Below are 24,234 nucleotides of genomic sequence, written 5' to 3' on the forward strand. Positions count from 1 at the left end.
ATCAAGTCCAAGGTCAGAACAGTCATTTCTGAATTAATAGTCCTTTTTATTTTAATATTTGATAAGAGAAATTGAATTTGTGTCCATCTACCTGTGTGCAGTCTCTTTGGTTGTGCTCTCTCTCTCTCTCTCTCTTCCTCCAGGCAGCTGCAGCTCATCCAACCTCCTTAGGGAAGCCAATATATGGAAACCAGCTCTCTCAGACGGACGCTGGATCGTTCTCTTACCGGTTGGTAACCAGGCCTCAGTCGCTTCATGTTCAGCTTTTATGGTTTCCAGTATTGACTTCTTGTTTCTTCTACAGAAAGTTGTTTGTTGGCCTCCTGACGAGTGAGCTCTGGTTTGTCGCTTCCTCCGTAGCGTCTTGATCTGATATGACGCACGTTTATTTGGAACCATCTCATGTTGCATGGGTGACCTGGTCCTAACTTACCTGTTTGTCTGCTGCCAGCATGACCATCCCACCTTCCAATGAATCCTCTGACGGTCAACCTGCTGAAAGAGAGGGAGACATTAGGAACCACACAGCTAGTTTTCAACCAAGTTCCTGCCAGTCTCAGCCTGTGGTGTGTTCATCCTGACGACTCTTATGATTAACTTATTGAACTGGATTCTTCATCTCAATTGACTGTCTATATCTCCCTTACAGTTGCCTTTCCTGGGGACTAGATCCAAGGCTATGCATGTCCTTTGTAACTGTTAAATTCCTCCTTGTTTGCTTGTCTAATTGTTTCTACCTGTACTACCTGTAAGTCATGATCATCGAAATGAACAGATATGAATCACATCTCAGTGTGGTGACCTTATTATAAAAATTTCCCTCTTTGAATTGCTAAATGACACTTTTAAATCCTGGATGTGGTGCCGGTCAGCTAGGTCTCCAATCATCATTTTTCCGAAACCTCTTTGCTGAACGTATCACCTCAAGTCTTAAACTTTTGAGAAAACAATCTGTAGACTTTCATTATCTCTACTTTAACATTGTTAAATGTTTAAAAGTTATAAAGTAACTACACAAATATGTAAAAAAACACCTTGAGATTCTTTCAATGATCATTTAGTATGCTTGTACTTGCACAATGCTAACATTACTTACTTCTAACATGCTTTTCTTTTGTAACTTGATTAAATCTACAATTTGTCAGAATTTTAGGATTCTGTCTAAAATTGTTCCATTAAAAAATACTTTGATACACTTCCTCTGCATGTATTGTAGAGTATAATTAATATTAATATCATTTTTATATAATTAAAAATATAGTCAAATATTTAGTCTTCAGCTGTTTCTTGTAAAAGTTGACCGAGCACTGCAAGAAGGAACCGTCTCATTAGTTACTTTTGTTTGCTCTTTTTATCGAAGTACAGGATCAAGATACTTGATTTTCTTTTTTTTTTCCATCTGGCAACTATAACAGCTTGAAATAATCGCCAAACTTACTTTCCCGTGATGTGGAGAGACATGTGCTTTTCTTAAGACAGACTTCTTTATCCAATTCATTGGCTCTGTACCAAACTGAAGCTCTATCATCTCCTTGTTAAATGCAGGCTGGTGATTCATCGCTTCGATCCGCCCATCTGCTCCATCACTGCTCCTCTTTAGTAGCTTTGCTTTCTTCTGTTTGGATCGAAATGAGGGGTTACGTTTGGATTGTCTGGATGTAAAAAAAATAATAAAAATAAATAGAAAAATCTCTCACAGTTTAAGCACAAATATTAACTTTTGTTTCTTTACCACTGAACTATTTTACTTTATTTATTCATTTTTTCCCCCTGCCCCATCAAGACCAGATTTATGATCAGTCAGATACACGTTTTACAGTTTAACTTATTACTCTGGTCTTTCTAGCATCTCATTAATAAATTAGTAGGCCTCCATTATCATTAAAAGTTGTGCGGGTCAAAGCCATAAGACGTCCCTAATATATATAGAGATGATTAGGAGCTGTTCAAGCTTTGCGTTTGTCTCTTAGTCCATTCACTTTTTCTTTCTCTACCCCAGGAATACTTTGTATTTTTGGAGATACTACACACTGCTGGCTCATAATTACAATTTGCTACCACTAATGACAGATGTGGTGAAATCTAGGAAAAGGGTCAAATGTAATTGGCTGGAAAAAAAAACGGATAGTTGATTGTCAAGACGCATTTGTGAACAAACTGAGCTAAAACAAAAAGTCAAGATTAAACCTGTTGCAGCAGGGTCCAACGTAAACTTTCCATTTCCTTTAAAGGGACACAACTACGTAAAAATCAAATTTTCTGAGCTTTACATCATGTTATAATGGTATTTCCACATCATACCTGGAGTGTTGCCTTGTTCTTTTCATGCATAAGAAATACTTTAATCTCCCGTGGCAACCATTCAGCTGTGTAAAATACTTGGGTGGACACCTAGCCCCGCCTTCAAGGATGAAGCTCCTCCTTGGAGCTGCAGTTTCCAAGCTTCTCACTGAGCAGCCCCCATCTATCACTCCCCCCGCTCAGCTCCTTCAGACTAGCCAGCAGCAATTAGCAAACACCTGGTGGAACTGGGCATCTGCTGAGCTCTTAATGCGAGCCACTGCTCAGTACAACGCTGGTAAAAACGTTGTTAAAAGTTGTAATGATTTCCTGAAGACGGAGTTTCAGAAAGAGCAAGAGTTTTTAAAGAAGCACAGGCCCAAGTTCAAGGCGTTAAATTACAAAGTCAAATTTCTTTTAAGTAGTATTTGATATATGCAGCATTTTTATAACTAATGGCAACATAGTTACTTGATTGTGCTATGAAATGATAAAAACACATAATACTGCCCCTTTAAATTAAAAATATATATACTGTATATATTATCTATACATAAGCCATCAATTCAAACTCAACAGTAATCCTAATCTCAATAGATACATTTAAAAAAATTTAGATCTATGATCTGTGGTAAAATTCAAGCATTTATGGGTGGACAACTAAGGCCCTGTTACATACTAGAAAGGAGCAAACTAAATATTTAGTCTGCAGTCTTGCCTATCATTTTCAATTTCCAAGCTGACGTCTAGATAATAAGCTGCCTCTATGACTTTGTGGCCGTTATATTGGTGTTAACGTACTGATTTCTGCAGAACACAGCCTACTGCTCCACATTAGCCAACCTGATCAAATAAATCGTGTCCACTTACGATAAAATAATATAATGCAGGATGTGGCTGGAACCTTGACATCTTTTCTAAGCAGTCCTCCACTTATTAAAAATATACTCGGTAGTGATGTAGTCTAGAAGCTCGGGTGCATAACTGCAGACAGTTAGTCAAAATAAAAGCTTTCTGAAAATCATTACGTTGGCCGTCAGAATTGATCCGGTCATGCATACGAGTGGACTGGAACGGATCACGTCTCCACGGTGAGCACCAGTCGTCTCCTGCAGCTACCACAAATATCGAGCTCCTCCAGCACAGAAACATCATCGGACCAGGGATCAGATCGGATTCAGAAACAAGGCCAAAACATTCGTCCCTGAGCCAAGAAGCGAGTCGATAAGAGATGCGCCTTCCTCGTCGCAAAGTTCACTTTCTGAAAGCTTAAAAGGGCAACAAACGCACGAGGAACCATCGCAGATAGAGCCGCCTGAGATGACTCAACGGAGAAATATTCGGGAGGGTCACAGAGGAGAAGTATGTGTTTGGGGAGAAAAAGCAACCAGCACAGGAGAAGTTGGAGACGACGAGGGAGAACGTATCCAACTGAAGATGATTTAAGGCCGAATCCAAATGTTGCAGAACAGGCTGCAGCTAATCCGTACTTACTGATGAGAAAAAGATCCATTATTTAAGTAGTCAAAAGAAAACATTAAAAAAAAAAGAAAAATTACATTGCTTCTCTGGAAATAAGTATTTGTTAGAACTTCACACTTGCCTTGTGAATTAAGTAACATGTATTCTTATGGGCTTCCTGTGATCATTTGGTTAAATTGCAGATTTGAGACTACATTAAAGTTGAAGCCATCATACTTGCACTGCCTGTCCAAAGTTCTTGCAAAACCTTAAACTCTTTTCACAAATCCTTTGTCACAGCCACAACCTGCATTTTATATGGCTAACACAAAGTATCTCATAATTGTATAATGGGTGGAATATAAAATAAGCACTTCTGACCAATAGTGTCCCGAAATTGTGACATGCATTTGTATTTATTTTCTTCATTTAGAGTTTGAAAATGGTTGTTTGTGGGTTTTGGAAAGACTGTCAATTTTAGTTCTATTATTCAAAAAAATATGTGTATTTTTAACATGATATGTTTGGGCTGTTTCATGCAATTAAGTATTAAAAGAATCTACCAGTTTTATTATTTGTGGAAAATATTTCATCTAAATGTAGTCCTGTTACCTTTATGTTCAATATGCAAATGTTTGTAATATCCATTGCAGATGTGCGTTTACGTGTATGTGGTTTCGCAGCTGATGCATCTTTCTCATTGGCTTGGTGATCAGGTCACACTACCCAGCAACAGTTGCCTTTACTTTCTCTCTCTCTGCAAAGTAGTAAAAGCTGCAATGCTCCACTTGTGAAAGTAAATCTGTTGGACTTCTTCTTGTTACTCAGGCTCTGAATGCTACACTGCCAGACGAAGCGTATAAAAGAAAAAAAAAAGAAAAGCAGAGCAATCTGTGAAATGTTCAAAGTTTGGGGTTAGACTTTAATAACCTACCTCTGGTCTAAACTTCTCCAGAACTTTATCTCCAACCTCTCCGCCGTCTTCCCTGGTCTTCATGATGCTGTTAATTTACCCAACGCTCCCCTCAGCCGTTCACAGAACAGCTGAATTCCCACTACACACAAGTGGACTCTAGTCATTTACATGGCGACTGGTTACACTGGATTCCTGACAGAGTAAATGAGATAAACACAAATAAATGCCACAATTTAAGGATTTTTTATTTATAAAAAAATATTTGAAAACCATGTGTCCTAGTCATATTCACATGCCCTACTTGGTGTTTGTGATTGGGAAAAGTGTGAAAAACAAGTCCAAGGATACGCCAGACGCTGCAACTCTAAGCTGTGGGGTTTGAGGGCGGAGTCTAAAGATGCAGCCCAGGTGTCGTCTGCCACCTTTTAAAAAAAATATTTTATGCCGAAAACTTTAGTGACGCCAGGCCTCTCGAAAAAAAGTTGCAGACAAATTAATTTCTTCTTCTTTAAGAAAAAAAAAAAATGTTAGATGCAACACAGAGTATGTATCTTGACATTTTTTTGCAGTAATTTTAATTTCAAAGTAAGCAGAACTACACAAATACAGAGATTTATGTAGAAGAAAACATTTAAGAAATGTGGCACAAAAAGCCTCTTTTTGTTAGAAGTGACCCATATCTCTTGTTTGAGTATATCTCCCCCCCCCCGCAGAAAAAGAAATAAAAAATTTGAAAATAGAAAACTTTTAGAACACCGACATTTGGCAGGAGGTCAGAATCGAACCCACGGCTTTCTGACTGCAAAAGAACTACACCTCCCAATGAGCCGCAGATCTCCATGTTTAGACTTTTCCTCTAAGACGTAAATACTTGGTTTCTTTGTGTGTTTAGTTTATTGTTAAACAGGTAAAAATGTCAGCTCTCACAATGTTGTTGTTGCCCGTCGATACTTTGGGGTCGGCTGTTTGGGCCGAGCGACAAAAAAAGTTTGGACAGCCCTCTAAATAGTTCTTAGGTTCAATGAACTACGAGGATTCAAATGAACTACAGTCAGAGCGTTGTTTGAAGAAGATACTTATTTACAATCTGGTTGTTTTAGATGATTGGTTGGTTGATTTGTAAACGTGTGTTATGGACGGATGGTAAAATTACATCTTTTTTTTCTTTTTTTTGGGAAAAGCCAACTTTGCTCACAAACTTTTCAACAAATGTACAAAAAATAAACACACCGACAAGAGATTGGACATGAAAGCAAACTGCATTCCTTTTGCTTTTTAGTTCATTTCAGGTGTTTGCTTACAAAACAAAGAACAGCTCGAGCTTTAAATCCGCTCCAATACCGACAACATATAAAGCCATTAGGAATGAAGAGTTGCTGTAAATTTGCATATACCCTGCTTGCATACCCGGTGTGGAGTAGAGGAGAAAAAAAAAATATATGAACACACACACACACACACACACACCCCGACAGTGGCCCGAAGCGGCAACAGTCGATGTGTGTTTTAACACCTCACCTCTGTGGATAGACACCAAAACAAGAAGAGGGGAAAGGAAAAAAAAATAAATCTATTGTTTTTAATTACATCACGAAGCGAAGAGATGCTGCCAATTGATGAAAAAGGTAGAAAAAAAAACATCAAGTCCTTCTCAATAAGTTAACCCTCCTCTGGCTGCAGAGCGGCGCCGGCCTAAGCGACGCAGAAGACAAGTTGAACTCACGTCGCTGAAACAAAAAGAAAAGTGCGTCTCTTTTCCGACTTGATCTTGTTTAAAAAGAAGAAAAAAAAAAACAAACAACAAAAGATGCGAGTGGCTTATGTTAACGTTCCTTCTCCACAGGGGCTCCTCAAGCACTTCTCATGAAACTTTACAAGTCTCCATCGTTTGATCGACAAACAAACCGAGTTATAGTTGGTAAAAAAAAAAAAAAAAAAAAAATACAAACAAACAAACAAAAACAATAATTACAAAGACAGTAATAACAAGTAATGTAAGTAATAAACACAGTCCTGTACAGTCAGGCTCGTCTTCTGATGGAGACCTCTGCCGAAGCGGTCGCCTGGCCTCCAGCAGCAAAGAGACACAAACTGAAAGAAAAGTGACCAATGCTGTCCAGCTGCCCACACTTATGGTCTGTTAGGAAAGCCTTCTCCGTTTCCTTTCTCCCCCCTGCTGGAGAAAGAAGAAAAGAGAAGAAAAAAAAAAGATGCAATTAAATATCTTTGGCCACATGGGGGCAGCAGAAGCATCGCCAACCTCAGGTTGTCACAGAGGGAAGAAAAGTGCAGCTGGAAGTTTTTGAATATCATTGGTAATTAAATACAAAACGTGAAACTAAACCAGATGTTACAGTAGCAGGGGGCTGGTCCGACCTGGCTATAAATATCTGAGTGTAATATTTCATTCAGTTTACTTTTGGATCCCAAGGTTTTAAACTTTCAAAGTTTATTTGAATTTGTTGAATTGTAGACGCAAATATTTTCACTACCCAGGATTCACAGATGAATGCCATAATTGTGTCACATATGAATTACTGCATGATAAGATAAACTACAGAAAGATTAGAAACAAGCTTTATTTGGGAGAAATAAATACCGTTTCTCACAGGAAAAACAGGATTAAATTCTTAGATATTTCACTCATCTTTGATGGTCTTGTCCCTCCTCCCACTGAATCATTAAAAATACTAAAAACTGGTAACTTGTAGATTAGTGACAGTTTTAATACTTTTTTACTTGTTTCTTTAATTCTTTAATATTGTCAATTAAAAATCGTGGGGTTTAATGTTAAAATTTTATTACAACAGCACATGAATTTTAGCCTTAGTGAGCAAATGTTTAGCAAATAAACTAAACCAGAAGAATTATAGATGTATATTTGAGTTAATTTAGATGATTAGGGCTTACAGCTTCTTGGTGGGGCTACTTTTTCATGAATTACTGTGCTAATGTGCACCACAATTTTTCCTTCCACTTAACATTCCATAAATAAGTTTGCATACAGCACTCTGGACAGCCTGCTGTCAAGTCTGTTGTATTCCCAGTGATGATGTAGAAAATAATGTGGTAATTCTTTAAAAGAAAAAAAATATCAGCCTTATGATATATTCAGGTTTTCTGAGAAACAGAATTTGGGGGTTTCATTAGCTTTATGTCACAACCATGAACAAAAACTTGGTGTGAAGAACATATATAGTTTCTGTTCTAACCTTTTAAAGATTAAAGACTTTTTTTGTTGTTGCCTGCAAAGGTGTTCAATTTCAGCTTGGTTTTCACCTCTCAAGCCAACATTGGTAACACCACCAACAAGCAGACAACCTGCTGAATAAATCATCCGAGCCCCTGGTGTTCAAAGCGGTCCAGCAGCAGAAGCCAAAGTCTCACCTCACTGCTGTTTGCAGCAGAGATTGTTCCCACGGAGAGTTCAGTCCACTTCGTGAATCTCGTCCTGCAGGGACGCCGAGGGCCGTCCCACATCGCTAACGCGTTTGGCCATAATGTCCCACTGTGGAGTAAGGGCTTTGGACTTGGTGCCTGCAAATGGAGCGGAGCGGGAGAGTTGATGCAGCAGATATCAAAACACACACACCGATTCAATCTGCCAATTCTACAGTGGGAGGAAAAAAAAGAAGCTAACTTTCACCTGCCCCCTGCTGGCTTCAAAAGCAACTAATTTCACATGATAACAGCAGTAAAAAAAAAAAAAAAAATTAACGAACATTATCGATATTCAGTTTTTCCGATTTGACTATATTGTGGATCTTTCTCTCGTTTTAATTTGTAAAATGGATGCAGAGGACGTTTATCAGAGAAGCCATGTTTAAGGATAACAGATCAATGGTTTTACGGATTTTCAGGATGCATGAAGTGAGAAATCACAGTTTTTTTTTAAAAAAAAAAAGCCTTCCTAGATATTCTTTGTGAGAAATTTCACAGTTTTCATATTTCTCAGGCAAAAATCACAGAGTGGAACAAAGGGATGTAGACAGACATTAGGGCTGATACTTAATTTAACTTTCGCATCAACTGTCTGGTAAAAAATCCTCTTAACAAGAAATTAGTTTTCAACATTGCAATAAATAGAGTGTTTAAAAAAAATTTTTTTTAAAAAGTAAGAAAACTCAATCTCAGCTAATTTCACAGATTAGTTGATAACTAGCAGTCATTCTTATAACAATAAATTACAAAAAACAAACATTTTAAAAAAATAAACACATTCTAAATTACAATCAAGTGCTATTTTAGTCATTATTCCCTTTATTAGTTTTCAACCTCTCCTGCCTGCATGGTTGAGTATTTATGTTAAAAATAACAAATCACCTGCATCAGAGTTTCGTCTTTTCGTGTCCACTAAATGTGTTCATCTATCTGGACGCTACAAATAAGAACCTCTTGCTTGTTTAGCTCCACGTTTATCGAGGCCGATCTCAGCGCATTTAATGTTTTTTTAATTTCCATTTTCTCTGTTCGGGTTCAGATCCTCCAGCAGCTCCTGATGAAAACGTTGCTTTCAAACGGACCGGGCTCTGACCGCTGCATCTCCAGTGATTTTACACGCTGATGCAATATTTACCACGGCCACTTTTAACTGCAACACATTTAGAGGAAGTTTAAATAATTATAGACACGACCCAGAAGCCGCAGAAAATACGCTTCATGAACAACCTGCCATTAGCCCCCTGCTTATCTTATAACAACGACCTCGACATGTTGGATTTGAAACGACTGCAGCTCCATTAACTAGTGATTTAAATAAATGTTAGCACATGGACCAAGCGTGGTTCTGACGAGGGCTCGGAGGCCGGTTGAATCGTCTCCCTCAGGAAACGCTCGGAGAGGCTTCCTTGCCTCGTTACCATGACAACACGCACTACAGCCTACAGCTAAAGCAGCGCGGCTGATCGGATCTCCGGCTCTACCTCCTCTCTCTGGCGTACTCCCGATCCGTCAGTGTCACGCTAACACGACTCCTCGCATCACACAGGACCACAGCGGCTCCTCGCAGAATCTCGATTTTGGAGTCAGGTGGCCTTGAAAAAGTATTCATACCCCTTGGAGGTTTTGCGGGTGCATTTAATTTGGCGCTTTATGTGCTGAATAAACACAACAGATCGGGATTTTGAAGTGGAAGAAAGATTTTTTTTTTTTTTTTTTTTAAAAACCTTGTGCAAAGAAAAATATCTCCGAAGTGTGGTGCAGGGCTGAAACAACTGATTGATTAATTGTGGTTAATCAATTAGTTGAAATAATCGCCAATTAGTTTAGTAATTGATTAATCGCTAACTGGAGTACGCGGCTTCAAAAAAAGGAACCAAATATCTAACGTGTGTTGATCTCCGAGCTGAACTCAAACTTTTGGCAGAGAGAGTGAGAGAATAGAGGTCGCCACAGTTACACAAAGGTGTCATTCTGGTTGTTGTAGTTTAGCTAAAGGTAGAATGTCCTGAATCTGAGAAACCCACCATCCAGGCCGTTGTGCTGCTCGTAGCTGCGCTTGCCCAGGATGGTGGGCGAGCCGTTGTTGAGGATGGGGGAGGACTTTATGGGCGTCAAGCTGCCTGTTGAGATGGATCCGCCACGGGTTGGCGGGTTGGGCTTGGACGGACGGGGATGTGCTTCTGAACACAGCGAGCAGAAAACAGGTCAGGCAGAGAAGAAGACGCCAGAAGCTTTACTTTCAAACGGATAAACATCGTAAAAGGAAAAATAAATAAATAAATACTCAATTTCTCTCTGGATTTGAGAAATTTTGAACAAAAACGACTCATGCACAACAGACGCATTCAAAAGAGAAACAGGAATAAACAGCGGAACAAACAAACGCAGTAGGACGCAAAAAGCAAAGAAAGAAAGACAAAAGGGCACAAGTAATGGAGTGACAAAGGAAGAGCACGATCGAGGAAGGAAACAAGGAAGAATGGAAGGACACGAGAAACAAATCGGGTCGGACACAAGAAGTAAAGATGGGAATTATGTCAGAGGAAAAAGGAAGGACATGGGAAAGAAAAGAAGAAGGGGCAGAAGAAAGAAAGGACAATCCAAAGGGCAAAAGGGCATAAATAAGGGAGTGAAGAAGGAAGGAAAGAAGTAAGAAAAGAAAGACAATAAAAAAGGCACAAGAACAACGGGGTAAAGAAAGTTAGCAGAGAGGGAAGGATAAGAGGAAGCAAGGGCTCAATAAAGAAAGAGGAGAGGAGAGAAGGAAGGAAGGAAGGAAGGAAGGAAGAAAGGAAGGAAGGAAGGAAGGAAGGAAGGAAGGAAGGAAGGAAGGAAGGAAGGAAGGAAGGAAGGAAGGAAGGAAGGAAGGAAGGAAGGAAGGAAGGAAGGAAGGAAGGAAGGAAGGAAGGAAAGAAGGAAGGAAGGAAGGAAGGAAGGAAGGAAGGAAGGAAGGAAGGAAGGAAGGAAGGAAGGAAGGAAGGAAGGAAGGAAGGAAGGAAGGAAGGAAAAGGATAAAATGGAAAGATGAGGCAGGGAGGAAGAAAAGACAACCGGCCAGGGAATAAAGTCTGGAAGCATTCGTATTTTCTTAGTCTAGACTTTTCCTGGATTGAAATAACATCCCAGATATTTCCAGACTTTCCCAAGCTTCTTTTTTAAGAATAAAAATCTTCTCATGCTCAACAGATAAGCTGAAACATGACAAACTTGACAGCCGGCGTCTTACCCAAGTACCGAACCACAGACTCCAGAGGTTTCCGCTCCACTGGTTTGAGCTCTGATGGCTTTTTTGGCCGATCCGGTAACCTCAGAGCACCTGAAGTCAGTCAGCGAAACAACACTCATCAATGACCAAACAAACAACAACAAAAAAAACATTTGAATGTGGCCAAAGTTTGGCTGTTGGGAACACAAAGCCTCCTACACTCTGCTTTGATGGCTGCTGTGTTGACGGGGAGGTAGGGGTGCCGGGCCAGGTAGCGCGGTCGGATGATGTCCTCGCACAGGCGGCGCGCCAGCCGCGTCGCGCCGGTGGTCTGCAGGAAAAACGCCTGCCGGGTCTTGACGGCAAACTTGGGGCTGCCGCTGTGCCGCAGAGGAAGGCCGTGAGGACTCTGGAACAACAAACGTCGGATCGGTCAGAGGATCCTCACCAAGGATAAGGCAGGACTCGTATCTCGCATTATTTTACCCTGAAAGCAAATGACTCTAAAGTGCCAAGATGGCTTTGAGGTAAATTTGTTTCACCTGGACTCAGATGGGTACTTTACTGCTGCGAGTAGAGGCCCCGTTGCCCCGCTATTATTTTGAAAATACAGACGGGAGTGGAGAATTTAACAAACCCTGATAGTTTCTGTTTTATTTTGGCCGCTGCAGCTACCGTACCAGCAGCGGGCAAAACGCACTGAGACACCAACTTCCTCTAAGTAAAAGCAAACCAAATAAAAGCCAAAAAGGTTGAAGCTTAATGCAAGAATCAGGGCTGGCAACTTCTTTATCGGTTTTGTCAGTACATGCTCTACTGAAGGCGCAGGTGTACATGTGACGACCACGGATAGCAAAGAGCAACATCAAAAACATGAACACAGACGGAGTCTGTCCACTTTTCCCCACTGTAAAATTCAAGAAGTTTTCAAGTAAAGTTACACTTTCCGCTACGTGTTCTGGCATTTAGCAAATGGAAATTATTTTGGTAATTATAACTAACATAAAACAAGAAAGGTTTAGTCTGATTTAACTTCAGACAGCGAGGGGAAAAAACGTCTCCGAGATGAAAATGTCTGGTTTCAACCGTAAATAACAAAAATAACACGAGTTTCTTTCATTTGAAAATAAAGTTTGAGTTCTTTAAAAACTGACAGCAAAATGCTTTTAACCATCTTGTAAAGTCATTTCAATTTTCTATTGAACCACAGCATTAATTTGTTATTAGTGAAGCCTGAAAAGCTGTATATGCGGATCTCTTTCTGGACTTTCTCATTCCATAACGACACTTTTTGACTTAATAAATTCGGTCGAATGGACAAAGTGGAATTGAGGAAACAAGAACAGATAAAGGAGAGTTTGGGGGGGAAAAAAACTAAACGGAATTTGGAAAATAACCAGCCATTGTCTGAGATGCAGCTAGATTGACTGAGTCAGGAGGATTTCCTCTGATTAACGGTCCAGGAATGCAGCCGTTACCAAGGTGTTGCGGTTGGGCCCTGGCCTCTCGCCGTCCAGCCTTGTGGGCATCTTCAGGCCGCCGTACTTCTTCCAGTAGGTCCAGCATGAAGCGCACAGGCGACACTGCATGTTGGGAGGTCCCCACGAGTACCACTGGTAGGAGCTACTGGCTATACACACACACACCCACGCGCACGCACACACACACACACACACACACCACAACAACATCAGCCTGACAGAGCACAGACTTTCACTTTCTTTGTCAGCTGATAGGAGATGTCATGATGGGATTTGCTGTTTACCTCCATCATAATCATCTAATGAGATGCACAGGGAAGAGAGGGAGTCTGTATTTTCTTAAATTATCTATATTATAGTAGTAAAAAAAAATTTTTTTTTAAATGTGCTAAGTTGGAAAACTTACTATAGCAGCTTTCACAGGCTCTGCCCAGCCCCGGGGTCTGCCCTGAGCCCAGCGGTCCTGGGACATTTGAGCCCGCTGCTCCGTTTAGAAGCGCTGGCTTTACGCTGTTACTCAGCTGGTTGGGGTTTGGCTTGTTGCTGGAAGTTCAGGCGAACAGAGACGGAGTCAGACATGAGAACAACAGACCGTCTTAAAACATGAACGCAGGTACAGACCAGTGGGGGGGAATAGATAAATAAGAATGTGATGACCAAAATCTGACAAATATTAAAGTTTAATTACTGGAAGGGAAGAAATGACTTCCTTTAAGGTTTTCTCTTGCATAACCACAAGACTTTCACACACACAGTTTGCTGGAATGCTTTTTGTTGTTGTTTTTCTGGCTCACATCAGTTGCAGCGTTTCTTTCCTAGTCTTTGTTTTATTAAGCCCTCATTTGTCTTTATTCCCATCATTTAACAACTACTGTTGATTTGAATTCTATATAAATAATACAGTTACCTTAATAAGATCCAATTAAAAAAAAAAAAAAAAAAGACACGATGGACCACTCCACACTTTGTTTTACTCCCTTTTAGTTCTTCAAACTCCCTACAGACTCTCAAATTGACTCTTAGCGATGAGACCAACGAGTCCATCTCTGAAAGCATGGAGCAAATGTAGATCAAACTGCAACGTTACGCGTAGAGCGATTCTGAAAGTGGATACTTCCTCTCTGTGTGTTAACCTCTTAAAGAAGGCCTCTGACGATGGGACCTTCTCTATCTGGAAGCTTCTCAGACACACTCTATCCTCCAAAATGTAGGAAGCAGCTGAATGAGGCATGTTCAGGTTCAGACACAAACTAAAGTTTATGATAGACCAAAACAAAATATTTGGCCTGTTGTAAGGACTTTTTCTAAAGGGCAGTGACAAAGTTCAGTGGTCCAGATCTTAAGGTTTTCAGACAATATTGTGCATCCGTAGTTTTCAGTTCTGCCATATTCATATTTAAAAATTGTGAATAGAACAGAGTTATGTTAGATTTTTGAAACTTGGCATATTTTATAACCTAATCTTCCTTTAAACTTCTTTACAACTTTATCTCTGACCTATCTTCAGTGTTTCTTGGTCTTCATGATGCCCCTTCTATCCCAGTGTTTTCTCTGAGCTGGATTTATACTGAGATTACACACACACACGCCCGCACACAGATATACACACACACACACACACCCCCACAAAGATGGGCGCCTCATTTACCTATTAGGTGACTTCTCATTTTATTTAATGGCATCCACAGGAAAGGGAGCCAAATACAAGAGCGGGCTACAATCACTTCACAATTGCTTTTGTTTATCACCAAAAAAAAAAAAAAAGAAAAACCTTTTGTGGCTGCAACTTCAGCTTTTTTAGCTTAGCAACCTGTGTTGCTTTCTTGCTTTGAACTGAAACGCGCAAAAGTCTTAGTATCTGAAGAGAAAGCACTCACTAGTTGGGGATGTAGACCTGCTTGAGTTTGCTCTCGGCCTCGGCTGCTTTTAATCGCTTCTGGAGCAGGAACAGGTGAGGAGGAGGAGGAGAGAGGAAGAACAACAGGATTAGATCTATTCAGCTCCTCGTCTTCCTGCGACCAAACATCAATGGTACCGAGCTTAAAGTAAGGACAACCATGTAAGGACAATGTACCTGCTGGACGTATCTATCTGTAGTCTTCCACATGTAGTAATACTCAATTATGCTTGTCAGCGACTTCCAGGGCAGCTGAGAAACAAGAAAAGGATGATGGACATGGTCATATGATCTAGCTGATTGTTTAAATAAAATCCAATTTGCCACAGAGTTGTTGTTGTGGAACATTTTCCCTCTGACAGGAAAACCTGAAGATTTATTCTCTGGTTCAGCTGAAGCTGATTCCAGATCTCAAAGTTTAAAACAAAGCTGTAGGAAATTGCAGCCCCACCCATGCTGCTGTTCAAAAAAAAGAAAAAGAAAAAAAAAAAAAAAAAAGCTAAACTGGAAACAAGAATGAGTAGCACTGAGAGACGCTGGCCACCAGGTGGCGGAGTAACGCTCACGGTGACAGCTAACTGAGGATTAGAAACGGCTCAATCTTCTCAGGCTGAAGCCTAATCAGAAAATGAGGAGCTGCAGCATCTTCCTCCCAGCTCCTCAGCTGGGAGGAAGAACTCAACCTGGTTTTCAAATGGATCTGTGTGATCACCACACACAGGATGAACAGGCTGCTTTCCAAAAAGAAAACAAAAAAAAAAACGGTCCAGTTCATAAATAATCAATAAAACATTAAATAAATCTGCAAAGATCCCCTGTAGGGCAGCAGGTAGAAATACACTACATATCTGACAGACAAGTTGTGTCCTGCAGTTTAGCTTTGTTTCGATCATACAACATAGCTTTATTCAATGAACGTTAGGGATAAATCAACTATTGAAATAATTGTCAACTAATTTAGTAATCAATTAATCATTAACTCTAAAAAAAAGGGCACTTGCTGAAAGAATATACTTTCAGCAACAAAAACAGTCAAAAGAATAGTTTTTTACTATTCTTTGTATAGTCAGAACTATACAAAGGATGTTTTGCTAGCCCATTTTGCTAACAAATTACACTCAGTTAATCTAAAAAATGCTTCTATTAAGTTAAGCAGAAACAGCTAAGAAAGCTAAGAAGTATTTTTTAGCTACAGATGCAACTTTTGCAACAAATGATCAATGCGCCACAATTGCACATTGTAGCGCATTCCAGCAACATGTTCTTAGGCAACAAACATGTTGGGGGTTTTTTCAAATTTATAAGAAGAATTTCTTTGTTTTTTATTTGCAACTTTTGATGTATTTCTAATATTGTTGTTTTTAAAAAGGTGCAAGTAGTAGTTAAATGAAAAATCTGTAGAATATGCAATTTTTTTTATTTGATTAATTGACTGGTTTGAAAAATTGATAGATTAACTGAGTGCTAAAATAATAATTAGTTGCTGCTCTAATGAATGCTGAAAACAAAAACTGGGTGAACAAGTTTGAATTTATGCAGGTTGGCTGAAGAATATTTGCAGCACATTTGCTAAACTAATGCAACCCATTCTTATTTTTAATAAATTATTTTTTGAAAAACGCATCATTAAAAGTAAACAAAAACAAAACATGATGATGATAAATATGAGACCAATGGCATGACTGTGCTGAACGATCAACTCCAGTCTTTTTACTTTAGGAGAACAAAAGAAGCTAGAAAAAAAAGAAAAGCAAGCGATTCTGTGAAGGCGCTACTTTTTGGTTTCGTCACTTACAAAATCCTGCTGGATGTCTGTGAAGTCTTTGCCGTATTTCTCCAGCGCTTCCTCGAACAGGTTGGCCTCGGAGGCGCTCCACTCCTCCATCTCATCCCTGCAGAGGACGGGCCCACCCTGAGGCACCAGCGCCGCGATGGCCCGGGTCATGTCGTAGCCGTTGGTGTGGAGCGTGTCCATGGCGTGGAACTGGAAGGGAACCGCCGTGCAGAGTTAAAACGCTAAGCTATCGCTAGCATATCAACAGCTGCGCAGACGAGGTTGCACGCTTTAAGCAGCGGCACGATGTGGAGCTGAACCCCCGAACCCGCTTCCACGTGTCTCACCAGTGTGATGTCCCTGGAGGCGGCGGCGGCGCTCATGTGGAGGCTCGGCTGCCGGACAGAACTGCTGCAGTCCAACGCTCTGGCGAACGTACCGACCGACCTGTGGGACAAAGACGGCTTCAGCAAGACGCAAAACTGTGCTGCAATTGGCGATTATTGAGGCTACTGGCTATTATTCTGACGAATAATCGGATTAAAAAAAATTGGGCACATTCAGATTTTTTCATTTAACTATTTAAGCCTTTATTCTACAATATTAGAAATACATTAAAATGTGTAAATAAACAATTACATTCCTTTTTTTTTTAAATAATAAAAAATACATTTTATTGCCTGAAATGCAATAATATAGCTCTTTTTTAGTGAAATTGACCCAGGTGAAGCTAAAACTGCCTCTTGAGGAGTTTTGGGTAAAATATTTACAGACAAATGGGTTTTCTTCTTAACTGCAAAATGTACATATACATTTTTTAGATTTTGGCTTAATTACTTATACTTACTATATTATACTTACTTACTCATAATCTCAAATTAACGATTAATCAATTATTAAGTTAGTTGATGGTTATTTCAACAAATAATTCATCACGAATAATGTGATTAATCGTTTCAGCCCTAATACTGAACAAGGATACTTTCTGACTATTAAAGGGCTCCTAAACATTTTCCATTTTAATCAATAAAATAAAATTCTGATGCTCTTCAGGTCAGTTTTGGCATGTCCAATGTTTGTAATAAGTCATATGGATAGTTAGAGGGAATGTTTGTTTATTGGTTTAATACAGGACTTTATTCCAGCAAAACAGTGGCACCGCCTCCAAAAGTATGACGGGTCCTTTCTGTCAGCGACCGTCAGACTGCACAACAAGCACAGCTCCTAACAGATTGGTAACAACGCAATATCACAAGTACAACACTTCCCAATGTGGAATCACATTTAAGGGACAATATCTGATGAGACTGGAGGCTTCATGTTTCTTTCTTGTACAAACTTATTTTATGTACAGACGGTCTTTTCAAAGAGAAATATTTTATTTTGGAGTTTTTCTGTGAGTGCTTATTCTTATTGCCATTTCCCTTTATGTGTTTTTTTTTGTTTTGTTCTTTTTGGCGCATTTCTTTTATCCAATTTGTTTGTTGATTATGCTCATTTCTGCACACAGGAAGATAAAGGAGCAGAGGTGTTACGGATTTCCGCAAACAAAGATGAAAGCACTCTGGAAACAATGCGTACATTATTAATCAAATTTAGATACATGAAAATATTTATTCCTCCCAACATGTTACTTATTTAGTTTTAACATTATTGCACTTTTAAATTTAATAAAAATATATTTTTGTACCACTTCTAGGTTTATTATTTATTATTTTTTATGTCAAAGCAGCAAATTTTGACCCAATTATTTAACTTTATCCACACTAGTGGTTGTTCTGCACATCTGTTTTGAACGTATGAGAAGCACTTTATGTTATTTTTGTTTCTATTAAAATAAAAATTTAGTAATGCCGCTATTTATGCGGCATATTAACATGGCCTTACTGATAGCGCATTCAGTATAAAATTATGATTATATACATACAAAATCTTAATTCTGTAGTAGCTCTTCTCACCTTAACTTTCCATATGTACTACACATAATTTCTGATGGAACCGAAACATTTAAACCATTTTTGGTTTTCACGTTAATTCAAACCTGGGAAATTTTGAAAACAACCTGCCCACTGTTAGCATAATTAGTGTTCCTATCTAAACAGCTTTCTTGTGATTATTTTTTTCATTGTTTACTTACCGAGCTACGACTAAAAACTGGTCGATCTGTTTCTCTGTTAGTGAGCTGTTGGGATCCCAGATCTTCTCTTCTAGCTTTGCCAGGTCTCTGCCGTCCTCTTCATCTGAATTTACCAACACACACAGTAAACATAATTTGATTTAAGGAAGAAAAAAAACAACTCATCTACCTGTTAAAGTTTTTATTGAATCCAACTATGCTTGGTTTGCAGCTTCTGCTTTTTCTACTTGCTAAGAATAAAAGGTTTTGGCAAAACATATAATGTGTCCACAAACATTTACATTTTCTTACAGTATTGAGACAAAAATATTATTTTACTATGGTACGTTGTAATTTTTGAATAAAATTAAGGCTGTGGTTATGATTCATTTTCTGTGAAAGTAAAAGTTATGGACGCTTTTCTTGGCAGATGCAGATTTTGACCAAAACCTTTTTTTTTTGTCTAAACAAGGAGGGTAAATCTGCTGCAGGTTTGTATATTGAAGTAGTAGGTTAGAAATCTGAAAAATTGTAATTAAACAATTACATAAGCAAAAGCTTAAGTCTGCACACGTGTTAGGTGGCGAGTTTATAGAGTGAAAATAGTAAAAGCGTTTTGTTTTGATGCAATTAATGAATTAGGATGAAAAATAAGCTGAATTTCCAGTTATTGATCAGCCAATCACTGATTGGAGCTGATCATTGGATGATTTATTATGTCCTTTTTCTTTTCTAGCTGTTTTTCTTAGTTTAACAGCCTTACTGGCTAGATCTTCTGTCCAATGTTTGGTCTTTTGAGTTTTTGCAGCTTTAGTTGTTGGAAACGTGCTATATAAAGAAATCTGATAACTGTTCGACCAAAACAAAGCAATAGTGAATTTGATGTATAGTTTATGTTTTTTTTTTTTTTTACACATTAAAATCTGAAAAGTGTGGCATGCATTTGTATTTAGTCTACCTTTACATTTATTCAACAACTAGCCGACTTTGTGATGGACAATCTCATAACAGAGATTGAACGCATTCTATTGTGACAAAGTGTGAAAAAGTTCGAGAGGTGAATAAACTTTTGCTAGCTGAAAAACTATCGGATAGCGCTGGGACTTCAGTGTTCAGGATCATGTTCTGACATGAAAGCAGTTAGTTATTGGACTACCGTTCAGATGCACCGCATCAATATTCAGTGGTTTAAAAAAAACAAGAAAATATTCCCTGAAGAAAAGAAAAACCTCCTTCTCTTTGAATCCAATGTTTATTTAAACAGGCCAGATTAAACTACCTTCATTCAGGAGGTCGGTGATGTCAGCCTGGAATTTGTTCCCGATGCGGATCTCCCCTTTATCCGCTAGCAGGGTCTTCTGCTGAGGGTCGTACACCAGCGAGTAGAAGAAGGCATCCTGGGAATTACAGGCGGGAGGAAAGTTCAGAGCAGAAGACGGGCAACCGGGCCTGAGAGTGTGCCGTTATCTGACTGTGTGTGTGCGCGGCTTCCTCGCTGCTAGTCTCTCGTCTCCTCATTACTGTGTGTGAACAGAACATTCTGGGTCAACATGCTGAATAATTCATCTGGAAACAGGAATCTTTAAACTCGTAAGACTCAGACCCACACAACCTCATACAAGCCCGCAAATCTAACACACCTAATCACATATTTAAATCCCATGATGCCGCTGGGCATCTGCACCTGGGGCTGGATGCATACCGTAGCTTCACGGCCAGAGGCACAAAAGCCCGTTCCTCAGAATTACGAGGTTGTGTGTATAGATCTCATACTGTATAAATTTCAGTCCTTCCATAATTTTTCCCTCACGTGTGCAAGGATTTTCACTCACAATATCGATGGATGCCATTAACATGAGCTAGTTATAGCAACATATTCGTGCTCTGTGCGGCAGAAACGTTTTTTGGAATGTTAGTTGTTTAAAGCCACAGGAAACATTCACTGCCAACGCAGAAGCCGCAGGAAAATGGTAAAAGAAACTATGCATTTATCTGAATTGAATGTCATTAATTGGGTTTATTGTTGCAAAAAAAAGCAAAATCAGAAGGACAGCAAGACTAAAGCATTTGTTTGAATTTGTTGGAAAGTTGTTCGAAAATTATGAAATGTTAAAGCGGCAGTTAGAGTTGAGGTGATGAAGAGATTCTAAAACTGTACAAAGTTTTCTTCTTGAAATAAACCAAAAAATGAAAGAAAAAAGCTGAAATGGAAAGCAACTGTCAGGCACCATTACGTATTGCTGCAGGCGATTAAAAACTGAAACCAGCCATAATCAAAGATGGAAAAAAACAAAAAAACAAGCTCTGGTGAGAAGCCTGCAAGAATGCCTGCATGCTTTCTGCGCAGGAATGCACACATACATACCTCTCTGTCCAAGTAGGACTTCAGGGCTTCGGTTTCATTCAGCAGCGTCACGCAGCACTTCCCTCTGGAGTCGGGCGAGGACGGGGAGGAAAATCAAAGTAGCGAGATGCATGAGATGAAAGAGAAATTGGAGGAAAGGCCAGAAGACACATTGTCAGTTTCTTGCAAAAGCATTCATATCCTTAAAACGTAGCATTTAATCACGTTAAAACCCCAAAGTTCAACGCATCTCATTTCAAGTACAGACCAACACAAAGTAATGCATAATTGCGAAGAGGAAAGGGAGAAAATGCAAAGTTTCAAATTGTGTTTGTCTATCTCCATTCAGCAATTTTTATTCTGTTACATATAAACAAAAACCAGGATCATTTAAACTTGTTTAAAGTGAGGCTAAAAAATAAAAGTGCACATTTATAACTTTGTTCCAAATCAGATGACTCATGGTGCGGAGGTCAGTCAGCGATAGTGTCCGTTTGGCTTCGCTAATTGCTACTTTCTAAATTTATATGATTTCACAGAAAATTATTAATACCCCTATATCTAATTTGGGAGGGTGACAAACTCAGACAACCTGTGAAAAAATCTGCACACCCGTGTAAATCAGGAAGTCTTAATCAGTCTTGGCTTTAACCTTTCAGGACTCTTCTTTAACCTTTAACCTTCCAGCTTTGACAAAGAAATGTCAAGTTATAATGTGGTAATGAATGGAGCTTACTGATGAGTAACAGTAGGGTTATGTCTAGAAACTGGCTTCGGTTGGCATTTAGTGCTCGGTTTGCCCATGACATCAGAGCTTCATTTAGACACGATTTTTTAATAAAGCACAGCACCCCTTAACCCTCAGGCGTCTTTATGAGCATTTTTGTCTTTTTCAACACTTTTTTCCTCATCAACAAGCCATTTTTTTTGTTTTGGTATTTCTATAGCAGTCCATTAGAAGATAAATGTTCAATCATCTTGACTCAAAGGACAAACGCGTCCCCTTCCAGAAAATGCTATAAAGAAACATTTCAGTTTTCTTTTTACTTTTCTTTTGACAATTGTCTCAAACATTCAGAAAATTTTAACCTTTTAAATCTCAGCTTTATTACTTTATGCCACTGTTATCTATTTTTTAAAAAAACGTTATGCAAAAAAAAAAAGGATTCAAAATTTTGACTTGATTTGTGAAGCTTCGGATTAAAATATTACTTCAAGTCACATCTTTTTCAACTACTTTTTTAGGGCAAGTTTTTTTGATAAACTTCAATCCTGATCATAATTATATATTAAACATCAATCAGGGTTTTATACCTTCAAATGTCAGATTGAGAACGTGATGTTAATAAATTTTTCTGAGAAAAAAAACTCCCATTAAAAGCCCCAATTTTTAATTTTTCCAGTGCTTGCAAAATATAATTTGTATAATCTTAAGAGTTTCATTTTTGAGAAAAAAGTCACAACTTAGTTTCAACCTGCAAAGTTTTCACAGCACTATTCCAGGGAATGGGAATTTTTGTCCTTAATGACTTCAGATGGTTGAAAATTGACTGATACCTCTGGGTTAATCAGTTATTACATTGCTATGCTCAAAAATATAATATTACAATGTTTTTCTTCGTTTGATATATTCTAAGTTTGTATTTTGTCTCAAATAAAGGGAAAAAAAAGTTGAAACAAAACAAAAGCAAAGGTGCAGTATAGCTAGTGAGGCCTGCTGGTGGACTACCTGATGTGTGTTGCTGGTAGGGACTCCAGCTGGCGCGACAGGAAAAGCTCTCTGTGTCTGAGCTGGTGCTTCTGCTTCTCGGGGAGATCGGCCATCTCTGAATTCTCCATCTCCTCCTCCAACTCCCCTAGAGTACAAAAAAAAACCCAACAACAACAGGGAACAAAGGTCAAATATACACACATCAGATGAGGTGGAACAATGGGCCCCTTTGGGAAAAACAGCAGGAACGGAAAATCTTTCGGCAGCTGTCGGTACACTGTCTCGGGTGCATGGCAAGAGGACCTAAAACACGGGGACGCGCACTTGATGAGCCAGAACAATGAACCCCCCAGAGACACGAGCTGTGTTCACACACCTCAGACATGTTTTATGGGAATCTGACTGACTTGGCATACAAGAAAAAGCAAAAAGAAACAAGTTCACGTATAATTCTGCCTCCTTTATATTGGCTGAGGTATACAGCTGCCGTTTTATGTCTTACATGTTGATCACAAAAGTAATAAGCTCAGAAGGATTGCATTGGGGTTTAAAGAAATAGCAAAAACAATCTTTGATGTGAGCAGAGGAAATTATAAAAGCTTCCTGTGCAGCTCTGACTCACGTTGACAGGAGGTTCAAACAGCAAAAAGGTGCTCTGTTATGAAATAGGGATGATTGTCATGAAGGGATTAACAAAAAAAAGTGCATTCACACCAGCCATGATCAGTTCAGATTAAGAGTTTGAATCTCCGGTTCGTTTGGGGAGGTGTGAATCGACCGCTGATGTGAACTGAACAAGCGAACTCTGCTCCGCCTACAAACCTCAGTTTCAGTTCGGCTAAAGTAAACTTCAGCGCTGTTCGAATGCATTACGTGGATGGAAGCAGAAAAGCAGAAAACGACCTACAGCTGTGCATTCTGGGTAAATACAACCTAAACAAATGCTCTAGTCTAATGGAAAAAATGGCTCATTGGTTTTTCACTGAAGACAAAAGAGAAATCCTGCAACCGCTAAAATCTGACGCTACTCCATTTTTGTTCGTATTCTACGAAGGAGGATGTTGTGCTCACGTCTTCTTTTCAGGTTTTTGCGCCACCACAGGTGAACGGGGAAACTGGTTTTTCAAAGCGTTTTCTTCATTTGACACAGCACAATGTAAAAGCGACCTGCACCAGCTGAAAATGTAGCAAAGTTTGCAATTTTGGACCCCAAACCAACCAAGCGTGAAACTGCAGTAGTCATTAAAAGTAGAATTTTGTGTTTAATGTTGAGAAACCACATCCTCATCTCTCACACACAAACCCCAAAATCCCCCACCCCTCTTCCTGGCTGGACTTCTTGTAGAAACTCGAGAAGTACAATCTTTCCAGCCTTCTGGTCATTTTCTACACAACAATTATTCGGTCTGTCCTGTGTTCGTCCATCACTGTGTGGTTTAGCTCATCCACAAAACAAGACGTGTACAGGTCTACGGTCAGGAGAAGGTTAAGCTAACATCTCTGCAGATCCCAGCCATCCTGGACACAAACCATCTGGACTTAAATCTTCAGTGTCACTTGCAAAAACCAGCCGCCTTGGGGACAGTTTCTTCCCCCAGACTGTCTCTC

At 39.3% G+C, this 24,234-nt stretch overlaps 1 protein-coding gene and 1 long non-coding RNA gene across 3 annotated transcripts in view; one reads left to right on the plus strand and one right to left on the minus strand.

Moving 5' to 3' along the window:
• The first annotated feature begins 59 nt into the window (after positions 1–59).
• On the plus strand, positions 60–787 carry LOC114134000 (uncharacterized). The gene is made up of 3 exons (XR_003593322.1): positions 60–229; positions 305–566; positions 650–787. It is a non-coding gene; the product is annotated as an uncharacterized LOC114134000 (long non-coding RNA).
• A 4,094-nt stretch (positions 788–4,881) lies between these two features.
• mta1 (metastasis associated 1) overlaps positions 4,882–24,234 on the minus strand; it is a 43,525-nt gene continuing 24,172 nt past the window's right edge. Inside the window, exons 4-18 of one of the 2 annotated variants that reach the window (XM_028000172.1) lie at positions 22,645–22,771; positions 20,937–21,000; positions 19,851–19,968; positions 18,593–18,695; positions 16,803–16,902; positions 16,477–16,665; positions 14,859–14,933; positions 14,662–14,720; positions 13,191–13,327; positions 12,782–12,933; positions 11,523–11,712; positions 11,325–11,414; positions 10,123–10,278; positions 8,045–8,194; positions 4,882–6,830 (exon numbers count right to left, since the gene is read on the minus strand). In XM_028000172.1, coding sequence (XP_027855973.1) covers positions 8,085–8,194; positions 10,123–10,278; positions 11,325–11,414; positions 11,523–11,712; positions 12,782–12,933; positions 13,191–13,327; positions 14,662–14,720; positions 14,859–14,933; positions 16,477–16,665; positions 16,803–16,902; positions 18,593–18,695; positions 19,851–19,968; positions 20,937–21,000; positions 22,645–22,771 — 1,670 coding nt within the window. In that variant the 3' untranslated portion in view covers positions 4,882–6,830; positions 8,045–8,084. Of the gene's footprint in view, positions 6,834–8,044; positions 8,195–10,122; positions 10,279–11,324; positions 11,415–11,522; positions 11,713–12,781; positions 12,934–13,190; positions 13,328–14,661; positions 14,721–14,858; positions 14,934–16,476; positions 16,666–16,802; positions 16,903–18,592; positions 18,696–19,850; positions 19,969–20,936; positions 21,001–22,644; positions 22,772–24,234 lie in introns of both variants that reach the window. The other variant, XM_028000171.1, reaches the window with a different exon arrangement.

Source organism: Xiphophorus couchianus, chromosome 19, assembly GCF_001444195.1.
Source record: "Xiphophorus couchianus chromosome 19, X_couchianus-1.0, whole genome shotgun sequence".
Lineage (NCBI taxonomy): Eukaryota > Metazoa > Chordata > Actinopteri > Cyprinodontiformes > Poeciliidae > Xiphophorus > Xiphophorus couchianus.